Source organism: Stegodyphus dumicola, chromosome 10 (assembly GCF_044657685.1).
Source record: "Stegodyphus dumicola isolate Sdum_Otavi_A_Nest chromosome 10, ASM4465768v1".
Lineage (NCBI taxonomy): Eukaryota > Metazoa > Arthropoda > Arachnida > Araneae > Eresidae > Stegodyphus > Stegodyphus dumicola.
The window spans coordinates 58699451-58716533 of record NC_140777.1 but is presented as its reverse complement, the minus strand read 5'-3'; the positions used below and the strand labels follow the sequence as shown (position 1 = coordinate 58716533).

General features: G+C 35.3%; 1 protein-coding gene across 1 annotated transcript in view; it reads left to right on the top strand.

Moving 5' to 3' along the window:
- LOC118188232 (junctophilin-1-like) overlaps window positions 1-17083 on the top strand; it is a 162151-nt gene that overhangs the window by 95813 nt on the left and 49255 nt on the right. The window contains exons 4-5 of the mRNA XM_085824957.1: window positions 1789-1964; window positions 5393-5511. Of these exons, the coding sequence (XP_085681083.1) occupies window positions 1789-1964; window positions 5393-5511 (295 nt within the window). The remainder of the gene's footprint in view (window positions 1-1788; window positions 1965-5392; window positions 5512-17083) is intronic.

Below are 17083 nucleotides of genomic sequence, written 5' to 3'. Positions count from 1 at the left end.
AGTCAATTACGAAGAGTTACTCACCGTCATCTGTGATGTGGAAGCCGTAATAAACTGTCGACCACTAACTTATGTGTCAAATGACTCTGAGGATCTTCTACCATTAACGCCTTCCATGTTCTTACAGGACATTAAGGTTTCAGGTACAGCAGATTTGGATGCTTTAGATCGAAATAAACTCTTGGCTCGTCAGCGTTTCTGCCAGGAACTTCGAGAACAATTTCGTAGCCGTTTCCGCAAGGAGTACTTTGGACAGTTAGTACAAAAGCATGGACAGACGGACTGTGAAATAAAAGTAGGAGACATCGTGCTAATAGGTTGTGAGAACCTTAAAAGAGTGAACTGGCTAATTGCTCGTGTCCAAGAACTTTGTACAAGCAGAGATGGACGTGTAAGAGTTGTAAAAGTGAAAACTAGAAATGGCATACTGATTCGTCCTGTACGTAAACTGTACCCTCTAGAAGTGTGTTCCTGTACTAAGGATACCATTATTTGATTTTTTGATTTTCCTTCTGAAAATCAAAAAGGTGGGAGTGTTGTTAAATTGATTAGCTGTATCTAAGAAATATTAAAAACAAATCTCTTCATTTTGATGTACGAGACACAGATGGCGTTGGCTGTCATTGAAGTAGGAAGAAAAAAAGGGTTTTCCCCTTTCGACCTCGTGACGTGAACTGATTAAGTGTAATAACTTTCGGGGCCAGAAAAATTTCCCGACAATTGTTAAAAAATGTATATATTTTGTAGTATAGAGAGAATATAATTAGATAAATCAAGAGTTTTTATTACAGATTCAACATCACACTACCCAGGTAAGTGAGCAAGTTTTGTCTTTAGTTTTTCTGGATTGCTCGGTATCTGGGATGAGTGAAGGAAGTATTTTTATTTTAATGATGTGTAATGATAAGACTATGTTTTAGTAATAACACTGATACTTAATAAATACAGAAAACGATGCTTAATAAATTACAAAAAGAAAAAAGCTTTAAAATAAAATATAAAAGAAATTTTTAATCTAAAGGCTGTTTCTATTAGCTTGATTCGCAATAAAAAGTATGAAATAAAATAATTGTTATGAATTCTTGACTAAAACACTCAAAAACTGCAGTTTCTATTAATCCCTTTGTATTTATTGAAATATAAAGATAGGAACAGCAGTTTCTTTTTATTCCAGAATTTTATCATCACGTACAAAGGAAGTTCTAGAGAATCTCAAAGCTGCAGTTGAAAGAAACCAATCTATTGAGTCAGCAGTCCGATAGAGCCCATCCTTCCTGCCCATCGCTCATTCGAATCTCTCCGCTCTTCGCTACATACGCGCATACAGCTCTTGATTCACACATTGCTCATGATTTTATTCGTTAAAGTTATATGTTACAAGTTTTACTCTTTTCGATCAAGGTCAACTAGCATGGTGAGGTTGACATCCGTAACACGTAAGTCTGAGCAAACAGGTAATACACATCACTGTCTCGAGCGTCGGAAGGAAAACGATTTAACCTTGAAAGAACAACCTTGCTACCTACTGAATTTGTTGTAAATTAAGGTTATTGTTAGAGAGCGCTCAGTCATAAAAATAAACCTGTTCAGTTCATTAAGCAAACAGTTCTAATCTGATACCATAAAAGAGCAAGTTTTGCCTACTTCTAGTGGCATTCTCCTTCGTTGCTAAGTTATATTAGCGATTTAAATGTTACTGAAATTTCAACAATCGGGTTCTTTTTCTTTTCTAACGAGCGCTTCTTTTCTTATTGATAAAAGCGTGCTGACTTATTTTTCTTCCAACAGAACGGCGTGGTGGAGCGAGGAAAGTACAAAAATAATGTGCTGTTGATGTCCGGTGGCAAGAAACATCTTTTCTCGTTGCGGTCGCCCAAATTCCGAGAAAGGCTGGAAGCTGCGATCAACGGTGCCCACAGAGCTTCTCAGATAGCCCTGCAGAAAGCTGACATCGCTATTTCCAGGTACCTGACTTAGAATTATGAGCTACATTTTACAAATGTTTCATAGAAATGTATTTAGCGAGTGTTTCTAGAATGTACTACATTTAGCAAGTGTTTCTCATTCACAAGTTCCACCAGTCAGTGCCGTTTTAACAGCATTATGAGCCCCTGGGTATACATGCGTGTTAGACATCTGTGACAACAACCAACCTATTAACGGAAGTTAGCTGACACAGATTAATATAAGATGCCCGGGAAAGTGCCCAACGGATTCATGGATTAAGACAACATTAACACTAATACGATATAAACAAATACATAACACACAGGTATTCCTCTTATAACACGGTTTCGCTCTTACACGATAAGAAAACTGCAGAAAATCTCATACAGCACGGCAACCTGGTTTTATAGCACATTAATGAATGAATATACGTAAACCTAATTATATTTAATGTATGTACACTGCGAAAAAAATGGAACAGTTCTATATCTCTCGTTCTGCTGGGCCGAGTAACGAAATTCAAATTGCGTTTTCCATGTCTCGCGACTTAGGATATATATTAGATTCACATATAGCTTTGTTCTAACATAGGTATTTTGACACAAAATCGGACTTTTTTTTAAATAACATGCCATTTTTCTTGGCGAATTTATCTTGGCGAATTTTTTCCAGTTTGCGCGAAGAATAATTCACTTGGCGAACTTCTTAATTTATAGCAACCTATTTTAATTTCCTTTTTCTTCATCGTCCACGAGCGGGAAAAAAGTCATCGTTCATACTTTTAAATAATTTTAGTAAAATGAGTAAACCACATTTTCGTGATTATCGCTTATAATAAATACGCCAAATTTCAAAACGCGCCAAAATGTAAATTCACGTATATCTTAGGAAATTTTGAATAAAAAACTGTAATTTTTTGCAGGTATGCTTAGAAATACATCCACTTTAAAATGATGGTAAACATTTTATAGATTATAATTCAAAATGTTTTTCGAAAAACATGAAAATAATTTTTAAATACAAATTTTAGAAACTAATCATAAAAAATGGGCGAATTTTATTTGGAATGAACCTAAATTTCGAAATATGAAAGGAAGAATCAAATAAGTTTAATAAAAAAGAGATATTAATAAATATATATCAAATTCAATTAACATTGAGGAGCTAAAGTTTTGAGAGCTAATTTTTCAAAAACTACTCGTGCGATTTTTACAAAGCTTGGCAGTTTGGCATAATTTGAGTCGTAGAGTCGAAATGTGGAAAAACATTGGCATGTCATTTTAGAATAAGTCCAATTTTGTGTCAGAATACCTGTATTAGAACAATGCTATATATAAATCTAATACGTATCCTAAGTCGCACTTTCGAGACATGAAAAACGCAAGTTGAATTTCGTCAATCGACCCAGTAGAACGGGAGTTATCCTATTTTTTTTTCCGCAGTGTACATATTCAGATAACGTGATATTTATTCTATTTACAAAATTAAGTTTACTTTTCCATCATTCGAAGTATACAGTAGCAACCAATTTACTTATACACACAAAAATAAAAGAAGTTCCGGAAATACTCGTATTCTCTCACATCGAAATTTTTTAAATTGAAGTCGTGTCCATCATTACACAATATATGGCTAGTACTCCATATATTCGGTTGGTAAATTGTATAATAATGTAATGGATGTAACCAAACATATGGATTTTCAAAGAATATTTTTTAAAAATGTTTGGGTACGTGTTGCTAATTAGCTTTATCGTTTTTAAAATAATTATGACAAAATTATATTTCAGTCCCAAATTCTGAAAAAACAACTTTTAAAAGAATATTTATATTTTAAGAAATGAAAATGCAAATTCTGAATCCTTTGTTAAAAATACAGCATCTTACGTTTCAAAATGTCTAAATTTAAATGAGGCAACAATGAGAATCATTAAAAAATATTTTGCTTTAAAACTTTTTGGAATGCATTCCTTCATTTTGTATTGGTTGTTCATATTGTACTGCTGTAACGTTAATACCACACAGTATTTTCTAGAACGTTTCAGCCGTGTTATAGGAGGGATACTTGTATGCGTGGAAGCTTATTGCACAGTAGCAGCACAATCTTGCAAGTAAAGCTATTGGCTCTTGAAGCAGCAATAAGCTATGCTTAATATTGTCAGGTCATATAAACAATTACAGCGACTCAGCTTCAACTCTAGAAGTAACTGCAAATAAGCTTAGCAGAAGTCTTCTAATTAGCAGCGTCAAACAAGACTTATTAGCATTACAAACAGACAAAAGGCCCCGTCTATATTGGGTTCCCGCGCGCTATTGAAAACAGGGGAATGAACTTGCTGATGAAAATGCATGAGCTTCCTATATAAGCTGCTAATCATGCAACTTTGCCAGATCAGTCAGCAGTATTCCCATTAGTTTATCTCAAGCATATTACAAATGTGCACCTTATGAATAACTAGCAGGGGCAATGGTTATCTAGAACAAAGGGTAAACGCGTCCTTCATCACTGTCCAAACGTCGAAATAGGACTTAATAGCAACAGCCTATCGCTGGCACAATTTCTAACAGGTCATAGACTGTTTCACAACTTCCTGAAGCGATTCAGACCAGTGCCAACACGAAGAAGAGGGCACTTTCGATCACTATTATTTTGCTCAACTGGTACAGTAGGTTGCTTGCATTAGTACAACAGAGCAGCATATATTACAAACCAATGTTTCGAACTGGGCAGCATGGACGAGAAAATACCAAGTTCAGTCCTTATATTCTTACAAATTTTTCCATGTTTCAAATTACTGTGCTATGATAAGAGGTTCAACTTCTCGAAGACGAGCTAGATCATTGCAGGCTTATTGACCGCTTTCGAAATGCGTTCCATCTTTCGAAATTCGGTTCTTTTGTTTGTTCCCTTGTTGTCTTTCGTTCCTGTGCTGTCCTTCTTGGAAAGTGCTGTCAATACTCATTCATCTGAGGTGCGTCTGGGACTCAGATACCGTCAGATGTCAATTCAAGTACCTGTCAGATATTATAATGTTAATATTACTATGCACTCTTATTGAAATGTAGGTTTCTTTTAAAGAAATAATATTGTGATAGATACCACTAGTTTATCCAAGACTACGTTTCTTTTGTAATATTCTTACTGTAACCGTGTCTTTCGGAGATAAAATTACTCTAAAAATTTTCCCCTCTCGATTATCAGACGGTAAAATTAGTTAAAAAAAAGAAAAATACATGAGGAAATATGGTATTTAGGTAATTTGGTATTTTCCCCCTTCTTTCGATAGTTAAGCTGAAAACGGAATATTTCACTGCAGTTTTTTTCTAATTTTTTGTTAAGATCAATTTAATCTGTGGTTTGATTGTTGGCAAGAAGATTCATATCATCTATAATTTGTGCTTCTATGTTTGTCTATATGAAATAGGTGATATTAAATATATTTCAGGACAGCGACAGCCAGAGGTAAAGCGGAACAAGCGGACATCGCCGCCAAGCACGCTAGAACGGAATCGGACATCGCCAGATTAGTTGCCAAGCAGTTTGCGCCAGAATTCCAACAGCCAGGTTTGTAACTGAAGTATGCTCTTGTTAATATTGCAGCGCTAAGAAAGAATCACACTCAGTACCCGATGGAGAGTAGTGTAGTCAATACCCGATTAACCGAGCTGCAGATTAACTGATCTCCGTCAAGAAAGTAAATCTTTTTTTTTTTTACATTGGAAAGATGGAAAATTTACTAATACAAATCATGAGCGTAAAAGAAGACGGTATTCTACCAACAGATGACGTAGCTCTCATGTGAGGGCTTACCGCCCGTAAACAAAGATAAAACCAAAGAAACCTTTGGACAGCCAAGGCTCGGATGTTGATGACATATGCATTTTTTTTTTTTTTTCTTTTGCTGAGTATTTTCCTCTTTCGAAGCATTTTTTGAGCATTTTGGGGGCTTTTGAGGGCATTTGTATGGGCATTTTAGAATGTGATGTTCAGTTCCATACTATTTACATACACATTCTTCGAGCTATACACTGACAGCTGTATGCAATACATCTTTCTACCTCGATAAAATCTCCTTTATATTCTTTACATCAATTTATTTACTTTTTTGCTCAGTCCGCCGGCGGTAAGTTGGCAAATGACCTTGGATCTTAACCGTTTTTTAAAAGGGATTATCCGATTAGGATTGGGCATAGATGCAAAAGACGTTTGGCGACCGTACTTTTCGGAAGAAAAAAGGAAAATCAAGTCACAGGTATGTATCATTTTTGGGGTTTTAATCCATTTGTCAGTGTTTATCAGTTGTTTCATTTTTTTATGTTACTTTATTTTTGAGATGACTTTTTTATTTTTATTCTTACTATTTATTTTTTATTTTTATTTATTTATTTATTTATTTTTGATGCTTTGGTTACATATTCTGGTTTTACAGCCGGAATCATTACTTATTTTTGTTTTTGTTTTCACTTTTTAATGCATTTTCCAGTTATTTTTTAGGTATTTTCAATTAATTTTTAAGGCATCAAAATCCAGCCCCTGTTGATAATATTACAGCACTAAACTATTCGAAAAGCAGCTACACTTAAATACACACAAAGAAATTATGCGAAATTAGTTTTATTACATTAATTATACCACATTACGAGAAATATACACTTTTGTAATCTTGAAGAAGACCTATCGTATCTCTCAATGATCATCATTATATTATTTCAAAAAAGCAGTTTGCATGATCCTATTTGGTATCTGTTAGTTGAAGCAGTCCTATTTCATATCCGCAATAGTCATCATTTTGCTACTGTAATCAGATATAAAACAGAACCGAGAACCATCCCTATTTTTCATTGACACAAACGCTGTCCTGATGTCCTGGACAGAAATTTCGTCCTAGTTGTTGATATATTACGCGATTCACAAAGTTACGGGGTTCACAAAGTCACACCACCGCGATTCAACAAAGTTACGGGGCAGTATTGTTAGTGTTGTTCCTCTCATACTGAATTTCCTCGCGTATTTTGTCCCCTAGCATTTTAGCGCCAGGCTTTCTTCAAAATATTCTGGTAATTTTCCCCTCCCTTAAATGCGTTCAGAGAACGAGGTTCCCTAAATTTTAAAATGGGTTCGTCCATTTAAGGATTGTTTGTGTCTTACTAACAAAGATAAACCCTCGCAAAACCCCTGCGAAGATCACGCCGAGTATGTTCGTTTTAGCCGACGAATTTTATGCTAGTGCACAAGAATCGATTCATCACGGTGAAGCAAACACGAAGTCACATTCAATCCAGGATTTAATTGAGTCGGCTGCACGTAAAATTTCTCTTATTATTTATGTATGATTTCAAGCATAAGGAGTAGCTGTAGACGGCAGAAAGAACTGCGAGATTCAAATTACAGGGAAGTAGAAATTAAGACACCTTATTAAGTACTGTAATGTTAATATTTCTATGTATTCTTATTGGAATGTAAGTTTCTTTTTAAAAAATGGTATTCTGATAATTAGCTATAGTTTATGCGTAGCTACTTTTCGTTTATTATTGTCTTATCGTAACCGCATCCTTCGAAAATTAAATTCTGTATTTTTTTTTAATCTTAAAAACACATTGCTTATGTCAAGGATTCCCACCCTATCCAATTTTTTTTCTTGTGGACATCTATATATATGCAAATGTACGGTGGGTATTTACCCTCTTTCTAGAACGATTTCGGGGCAGTTTAGTTAACCCTTAAAGTGTAAAGAGTATATTTTAAATGTTCGATATAATATCTTTTCTTCTGTACTTTTCTTTATGGATACGAAAGGCACAATATTCCATAGATGAAACGTCAGAGAATTTCACAGAAACACATTGAAAATTTATATATGCAATACCTGTATCAGACTTCAATTTTTTTAAGAAATGCAGAGGTACTTTTGGAAGTATGACCTGTTGCTTTTGCCTGATGAATTTTCACTCTTTGGTTTATTAGATTACGGCAAAGCACTCGAGGGCTATCTGCCTTAAGGGAGGGATGCCTTCGTGGAAGACTTTCTAAGGGAAACTGGCTCGTATACACGTTACACATGGGGAAAACCACGAAAACGCCCATGCAGCCAGCCCGTTCGCGGGATTCGAACCTCGGACCGAACTACCAGTGTTCAGCGACGTTACCGCTCGGCCGCTGGTGGGCCAATTTTCACTCTTTGAAAGTCATTTTGATAAATAAGTGGAATTTCTTCTGTAAATATCGGACACAAAACTTTCTCGTGATAGTACATCGAGTTGATTTTAACCTTTTTTTCCCTCTTTTTGTTTTTAATTTTCTGCGACAGTCATAAGCCTCTTACTAAAACTTTCTTTGCATCGCAACCAGGTTTGCACATTTTTTTCTCTTTGTTTTCGAACATAAATAGGCCATTTTTGTTGTCGTTGTTGCAGTCATTTAGGTAAATCCTTATTCCATCAGTGGGCACAATGTATTATTTCCATTTATCTCCCTCTAAATAGTCTTCATATAGAGTTTTACGAATTGTTGTGCATTGAGCCGCATGCCTCGGGTAATCTGTTGAACATTGTTTTTTAGCCTTTTTAGGTTTAAGTCTTGTTTTATTATTTTTTGTTGTTATAGATGTACTTGAAGACTTTGTAGTTGATTGTTGCGCAGGCGAGTTTTCTGTTGTTACCCAACGATAAACTAATATAAACTTTATACGGGTATTCGTTTGAAGTCTTCTTTCCATGTGAAAGTAATGACTGGCGATTTTTTCCTTTCCAATTAATTATGTTGCTTATTTTGCACTTCAAAATTTTAATACCGTGAAATTTAAAGCGTTTATGAATTATGGAAGAAGAATATTTCTCTTCGGAAAGTGCAAAAACATATCCTTCAATCCACAAATTGTTCGCGTGCGACATTTTTTTAAAAAGAATAAATTTAAAAGTGGCAAGAGATATTTCTCATTTCAAATAATAAGCTATTGCCACAAGTTTTATTCCCAAACATCTGTTTTTAAAATTCTTTTATCGAAGTCGTTCTAAAAATGTGCAAAATCCTCTTCCTAAATGAAATATTTATTTATAACATTCTAAAAGCTAATAATTAAACAGTTAAATTATTCCTAAATGAAATATTTAGTTCTAGGTTTTTAAAGATAGTATTCAAACAGCTCCAGTATAATACAAAAAGTGTAAACTGCAAATTCTGAAAATTATAATTGATAAAACTGAAATACATTTTCTTATAGAAATAGTCAAAAAATTTTAATATAATACTTTTTCAAACAACATATACAAATTTATTCCTATAACTATTAAATACGATCTTATTATATGGCCGTACTTTGGTGGTTAATGTTTGGTATTAGCATATTAATATCTGCCTCAAATTTTGTGATAATAATCATAATATTTAACAGTATGCAGTTATTTTTAACTTTAAGCATCAAGGATTAAATATTGAAGAAGAAATCGTGAAATTAAAAGTTAAAAAATATAAAAATTAAAAGCAGGTCTGAAAATTAAATTTTTTATTTGATTATACGAAGGGGTTTCAGATGCATCCCTGCTCATCGCAGGAGCCGCCACTGCTTGTAGCTGCTGATTCAGATATCGTTCGTTCACAAGAACAATAATGTTCAATAACACAAATAATGAATTCAATCAGAACGATACCGATTAATCGGTATAGAATGAAACGACTGCCTCTGACCGAACGATTTCTTCGAGAGTTTCTATGAAGAGAAACTTTTTTTCGTGACTAAAGAAGGTTCTAGAAAAGGCGATTGTCTCCTAAACCGAATTTCTGGATTTTTCTCTGGCATAAATTTATTTTATTATTATATTATTTTATTTAGAAGTCCATAATATGACAGTCCAAAATTATGGATTTATTAATAGTTCATATTACGGACATACTATTGATTTCATATAATGGACTTTCGAAATGCAATTTTGTCTTATGGACCTTGGAGCCCATGTGGACCCCGACTGGAAAAGGCTAATTTACGACAAAAATTTGCCATTTTACTGCAGAATTTTACATAATTTCAAGACTCTTGGGGAAAGAAATTTGCAGCTCATATTGACCATTTTCGATTTTAGTTTTAATCTAAAACAGTTTTTAGGAAAATAACTTTCTAACTTTGGTTTGTACTAATGAAATAATAAAGATATTGAAGGGCTTCACAGTGGTCGTTTGAAGCTGGAAAACCTCTCTATCTTAAAAGCAGACTCTTTGTTCCATTTAAAACAATTCTTAGTTACATTTTCTGGTGGAGTAAACGAAACAGTAGAAATATAGGACAACTTTTTAACACACACACACACACACACACACACACAAAAAAAAAAAAAAAAATTAATTCCTCTAGATCTAGAAGCCGTTTCAGAGAGATCTCGATCCATCCAAATTCGTCATATCCATCGTAATTCCACTTTTATTAGGTTCTTGTTGTGTGTTTTTTTTAATGAAGAAGTTACTTTTTAAAAGTTTTTATGATTAGAATTATTACGCCGTTTGAATATACCTTTTGATTTTTGTTTTGTGTGTCCATAGCGTGTAGGGTATCCGACATCTGGATTTAATATGCCCGAAAGAATAATTTATTTTTAGAAAATGGAAAATGTTTTTGCACACCTAAAGTAAGTCAATACTATTCACTTATTGTAAGGTTTTAAGAATGTTGAATACGATTTGACCTTGCAACACTGGCATTTTATCACTGTCGGTTCATTTCGTAGTTTCGTTGCTGCTTAGTCGACTTGGAGTGCTACACAGAGAAACAGAGTTTTGATTGTGAAAAATTATTAAAAGAATGGTGAATGTTATGTACAGAGACTGTTAGAAAGTGCTGGACGTGAAAGTACACCTTCTGAAAAAACAGTTTTCAGGTAAATAAAAAAAAAGAGGACCCAGGTTCGATAGCAGGCATTAAATTAGTACTTTTTTGAACTAACTTTGTAGTTTTGTAAGTAGCCGATCTCTGCACGTGTCGTCTGCACGTACTAAAAGAGAACTAATTGATTATAAGGACTACAGTTTGACCGTGTCCAACGAAACCTTGGCTAGTACTCTGCCAAAACATAGGATCATCTAGAAGGGATGTTCATTATATGTCGCAGGGTGAGGAGATCACTTAAGAGTTCGCTTTTCTCCGGAAGGAGGGAACTGACAACAGAAGGAGCGAAGTTTCAGAGCGTCATGGGGTGATTTGGTCGTCAGTTGTCTTTCACGCCTTTATTTTAAACTCCCGGAAGCATATTTCACAAGTGCACATCAGCGTAGCCACTAAGGGAGGGTTTTCGAAAATGGACTAATGAGCTTCTATTGCTCTTGTAACGCTAAATCTTCGAGCCTGTGAGCGTATGTTGCTTACGTTTTAATTTGCATTTGTTTCGCAGTTATAAATATATAGCGTAAAAGTAAAAAATCTTGTATTGCTTTCGTTTTATGAGTTTAATTAATCGCGGACATTTCACTTTCGCGATTTTGATCACGCATTAATATTTGGATTGATGTTCTCACGGCATATTATCGCTCTTTACATCGAGAAAATGACCCAAGCTACTACAATTAGCCTCGAATATTATGCATTTACTAACACCTGTGGATTAAGATACTTCAAGTGTATAGTGTTTTTTTAATTGAGCTGAGAAGGACTGGAAGTGTTACAATGAATCTAGTGTTTTCTTATTTCAGCGATTGCATGCATTCTTTTGATTTTTAAAGTGTAAGTTTCGGAATACATATTGTATATGATTTGATTATATTTATTATTAACATTAAAAGTTATATCTGAGTAAACTGAATATATTCGTTGTGAATAAGATAAATTCATTCTGTTTGATGATTATTTCTTGTGTAGACAGTACGTTTAAGAGCAGCTATTAAATGTGAAATTTAACACAGTAAATGGAATTTAGTAAAGTTATCAGGTTCAATGTTTCTTCTAACCTTCTTCGGAAACATACAATAACCTGACTAGAACAGAGAGCTTACTAAAGCTATGTTCACTAATTGTAGTAAGTAGACAGGATACAGACGAAGGGTATACAAAACCCTTTATTTTTTTCTTTATATACAATGACTTCCGTACTTCGGAATACAATGACCCTCCACTCGGGGTCTAACTTAAAAGATATCAAAATAAAACTAAACTCTAATTTAACTTTAGAATAAGATTGGCCTTATAATAACAGGAAGCGTATGTAGCACAGAGACTGTGAACACTACAATACGTTTAATTTATCAAGAGGATTAAAACCGCTGGCCTGGAAGGCAAAGTAGCAACTGCGTAACTTCTAAGGTAAGCGGCCTGCTTCGAACTCACGGCTTCCTCTCTTCTGCTTGGCAAAAAGGCCACACTTAAATACTTGGCGTTCGCCAGACAACTTTGCATAAACTCCTTCACGCTTATAATTCTGGCCGGAAGTAGAAAATAAGAAGTGATAGTAAAGATTTAAAATAAAATAAACGTTAGTAAAACTTAAGATCCTTACATACTTCCCGCCAGAGTTAATTAGTTTGAAACTGAGGTCTAAAACGACCTTGTTGAAAACTTTTAGCTCTAGAAACTAACGCGAGGCCAACCTTTTACAATCATAACTTAGCTAGAAACTAGAAAATTTTAAAAGAAAGAAATTTGTTACAATAGCAGCTCCCGGAATATACAACAATCTTTTTTCTTTTTCATCTGTACTGCATCAAAACAGGAGCTTTATTCAATTCTGGTTCCTTCCAGAGATCTGGAAGGAAAACTAGTTTAATGAAATGTTACAGAATGACATTGCAAATAACATATAGAATATACTTTTCTTAACATTCTTATTTCATTCATGACTATTTTAATTATCTCTCCCCGTGCTCTCTGACATGTGTTGTAAAAACACCAAACACGAATGTGTTTCTGTCTATGTGTTCAACACTTCCTCCTACAATCAAAACACTAACGTGTTAAAATTCAACATACGAGACCTCTTAACACACCCTAATTTCAACTCTAGACCCTGAGGTACTATTCTGAAAGTGGCTAACTCTAAAGTGTAGCGTCAGAGAGCCTAACTACATCATTCAACCTTTAACACATATTCATCATGATTTAATCTTTACAGTCACACGAATAACAAATTTTTTAACATTACTTTCACTTTTACCATATCACGGTATTTCTAAACATTCAAAATAACAGTTCACATGTATACAAGAACATATCAAGATGCCGTTAATTTTACACATTTGAAAACATACATTAGTAGTACATTGTTAACTTCTATTCTTTTCAAAGCAAGTGCCAATTCTTTCTACATTGAAATAATACTACATTTCAAAAAGTCTTTCAGACTAAAACTTCTTTCTTGTTAGAATGTTTTAAATAAAATTTATACAATAACTTTTTACAATATTTAAGTCTTTATACAACGCTATTATACATCAACTTTAGTTTTACGCGCGAGTAATTGAAAAACATAATAAGAAAATCGGTCACAACTCACTTCTCGCCCTTTTGGCGATAAAGGTAGACCTCGCATGAGGTAAAACTTCTTGAAATCTGCCACTTGCAGTAAGAATGAAAGATTAACTTAAGTTTGTAAAGTAACATAAAATTTTACTTATCTTTGTAATATTCAGACATCCTTTTCTGGGCCCAGTCTTTAAAGGTGCTGCAGACCGTAGCTTGGTTGATCCTCCTTCTTGTACGGGCTCGCCCTTCAGTGCTTTTCTCTGGAAGCTTCCGTTTTTCACCACTACGGCCACCCTTGAACATCTTCCTTCTGTCCTCTGCTTGTGGTCTTGGCCGTTTGAAGGCAGCTGGTCTTGGTGGAACCGGGAAACTTCTGTCGTGATCCTGCTTGGACCTCGTTGTTGGCCGTTCAAATTTTTCTTGTACTTTTTCCTCCGCCGCTGATGGCCCTTCCGCAGTTCGGCGACTTTTGCTGCGGAGAGTTCTGTCGCATGAGTCAATCTTCCGTTTCACAGCCGGGTTATAGTTGCCGTCCTTTCTCCCGGTCTTTTTCACATACGTCGTCCTTCTCCCTTCTTCATTCTGGGGGTGTTCGTGAACTCTGTTTTTTGGACGGTGGAACGGCTTCTTTTTCTTTGTACCTTCAATTTTTCCGCGGGGCAATTTTCTTTTCACTTGCTTCTGTCTCTCATTGGCTTGCCCTTGTACTTGTCGTTTTCCCACCTCTGGAACTTGTACCTGCGGTGTCTGCCGTACCGGATCCTGCAAAAGATCTGAAAAGATTTGCATTTTATTACGATCGAAGTAGGGCTTGATTTGATCCATATTTGCGGAACAGGTTTCACCATTTCTTGCCTTTAATACTACAACAGCGTGAGTTATTTTTTTCTATAACATATGGTCCTTCAAAGCGTGGAAAAAATTTGGCAGTTTTATCTTCTGGTGCTGAAGAAAGTGAATGCTTAATTTTTAGTACTTCATCCCCTACTTTATAAGTTACTCCCCGTCGTTTCAAGTCATAATACAATTTTTGTTTTCTTTGTGCTACTTCAGTATTCTTTTTTGCTTCTTTTATTAGTTTTTCTATATCACCCATTTTAAATTCTGGGGCTCTTTGTTGCACATAAAATAGTTTATCTAACGGTGTTATAACCTTTCTGCCTAGAAATAACTCAGCAGGAGTTTTGCCCGTTGTATCATGTTTTGCGGTCCTAAGGGCGAAAGCAAATTCATTGACATAGTTATCCCAGCTTTTATGAAAATTTTTAACATAACTACGGATAATTTTCACTATATTTCTGTTGACCCGTTCCGCTATATTTGATTGCGGCCGATACGGGACCATTTTTAAATGACGTATGCCCACTCTTTGGCACATGTCTTCAAATATATTACTTACAAATTGAGGACCATTATCCGATATAACTTTTAGGGGCGCCCCGTATTTTAAAATATATTTATTTAAAATAGAATCGGTAACTAATTTCGCGGATGCTCGTTTTAAGGGAACAATTTCGGTCCATTTACTAAAATGATCAACTATAACAAGGAGATAGCGACTTTTATTTAACTGACTTTTTGGGAAAGGGCCCAATAAATCGATGCCGATTATTTCATTTGGAAATTCGGATTTAATACTATTTAGAAACCCGGCCGGGCGGAAATTAATATAATTAACGGCTTGACATGTTGGGCAGGACTAGACATACGCCCTTGTTAACTTTTGCAGTTCAGGAAAGTAGACTGCCTCGCGTACGCGTTGGATAGTTTTTCGAATACCAGCATGAGAAGCTAAAGGGCTGTCATGGAGCTCTTGCAGGATATTTAATCTAAGACTAGCTGGGATAACAGGTCGAAATTCGTTGTTGGAATTCGTAGTTTTTGTATAAAATAATAGACCATCTATTAGTTCGTAATGGGCCGCCCTATTTCTTATCGCCACAATATCTTGGTGGCTAAAATTTTCAGGATCCTTCAAATACTCATAAATACTTCCAAACTCAGGATCCTTACCCAGTTCGGTTATTACAGTTTCTCGGGAATTTATTGTACACGCTGTCAGCATTGCAACTTTTACGGTATTACCCTGTTCGTCTAATTTAATTCGTGACAGGGCATCTGCTCGATATTTTCCTTTCCGGGGGTATGCTTGATTACCAGATTATATTCTTGCAGCTTGAGTGCCCATCTTATTAACCTTGGGGATAAATTTTTCCCAGAGTACAATCTAGTTACCGCCGCATGATCAGAATATACTGTTATCGGCGCCTTTCCAAAATAGACTCGGAACTTTTGCACTGCTAACAGAACTGCAAGTGCCTCTCTCTCGGTCGCGGAATAGTTTCTTTGTGTTTGATTTAAAGTTCGGCTAAAAAATGCCACTGGCTGCTGATTTTGCGAAAGTACCGCTCCTACCGCATAATCCGAAGCATCCGCTGAAATTTCTAAATTTTCATCCTTTTCAGGAAATTTCAACACAGGGGCTTGCGTTAATGCTTGTTTTAATTTTTCGAAAGCACTATTGGCTTCGGCCGTCCACGAGAATCTTGCCTTTTTCCTTTTTAATTTTAACAATGGCTCAGCGATAGCCGCAAAATCTTTTATAAAGGACCTATAATATGAACAAAGTCCTAGAAAAGAAGAGAGCTTCTTTGCCGTGTTTGGAGTCGGATACTTTTGTACAGCGATTATTTTTGATTCATCTGTCTCGATCCCTTTTTGCGATATTTTGTAACCTAAATATTTTAATTCAGGGGCTGCAAATTTGCATTTTTCGACATTAACTTTTAGACCGGCCTCATTTAATAAAGAAAACACCTGTCTTAAATCCTGTACATGTTGGTCTAGATTATCACTAGTAATAATGATATCGTCTAAATAGATAAATGTGGACTTTCCGAGAACAGGTCTTAACACAATGTCCATGCATCGCTGAAATGTTGCTGGGGCGCCTGAAAGGCCAAACGGCATTCGCAAAAATGCATAAGTGCCAGACTTGGTTATAAAAGCAGTCTTAGGCACGTCCTCAGGCCTGATCCCTATTTGAAAATAACCATTCGTTAAGTCTAAAGTTGTCATAAATTTGGTTGATTTTATGTTCCTTAAAATTTCTTCTATAATCGGTAACGGATATACCGGATATTTCGTTATGGAATTTAATTTACGGTAATCAATAGCGAATCTCCACCTTTTTGGATGCTCCAAAGGATAATCATTATTTTTCTTACATAAAACCACCGGACTAGCATAACTACTTGAGATAGGCGTTACGATCTTTTTACGTAGCATATCGGTAATATGCCATTCTATAATTTTTTCCTTATTCTTATCATACCGGTATGGTTTTTGACGAACCGGCAATGCATCTCCGGTGTCAATACTATGGTTAGTAACCTGGGTAAATCCTGGAATATCACTAAATAAGGAAGCAAATTCACTTACCACTTGTCGGATTCTATCTTGCTCGTCATTAGGCAGGTGGTCAAGATTTAACCTCGGCGGTTCAACCTTTTCTACACGCACTGGTTTCATCGTCAGCTTAAGAGACGCTTCATTAAAATCCAGTGTAGCTTGTGCGTCTGAAAGAAAGTCTATTCCTAGTATTAAGTGTGCTTGCAAATTCTTTACTATAAAAAACATCACCTTTACTTGTTCGTCCTTGATACGGATGTACAAAGGTACTTTACCTACGCACTTACATTG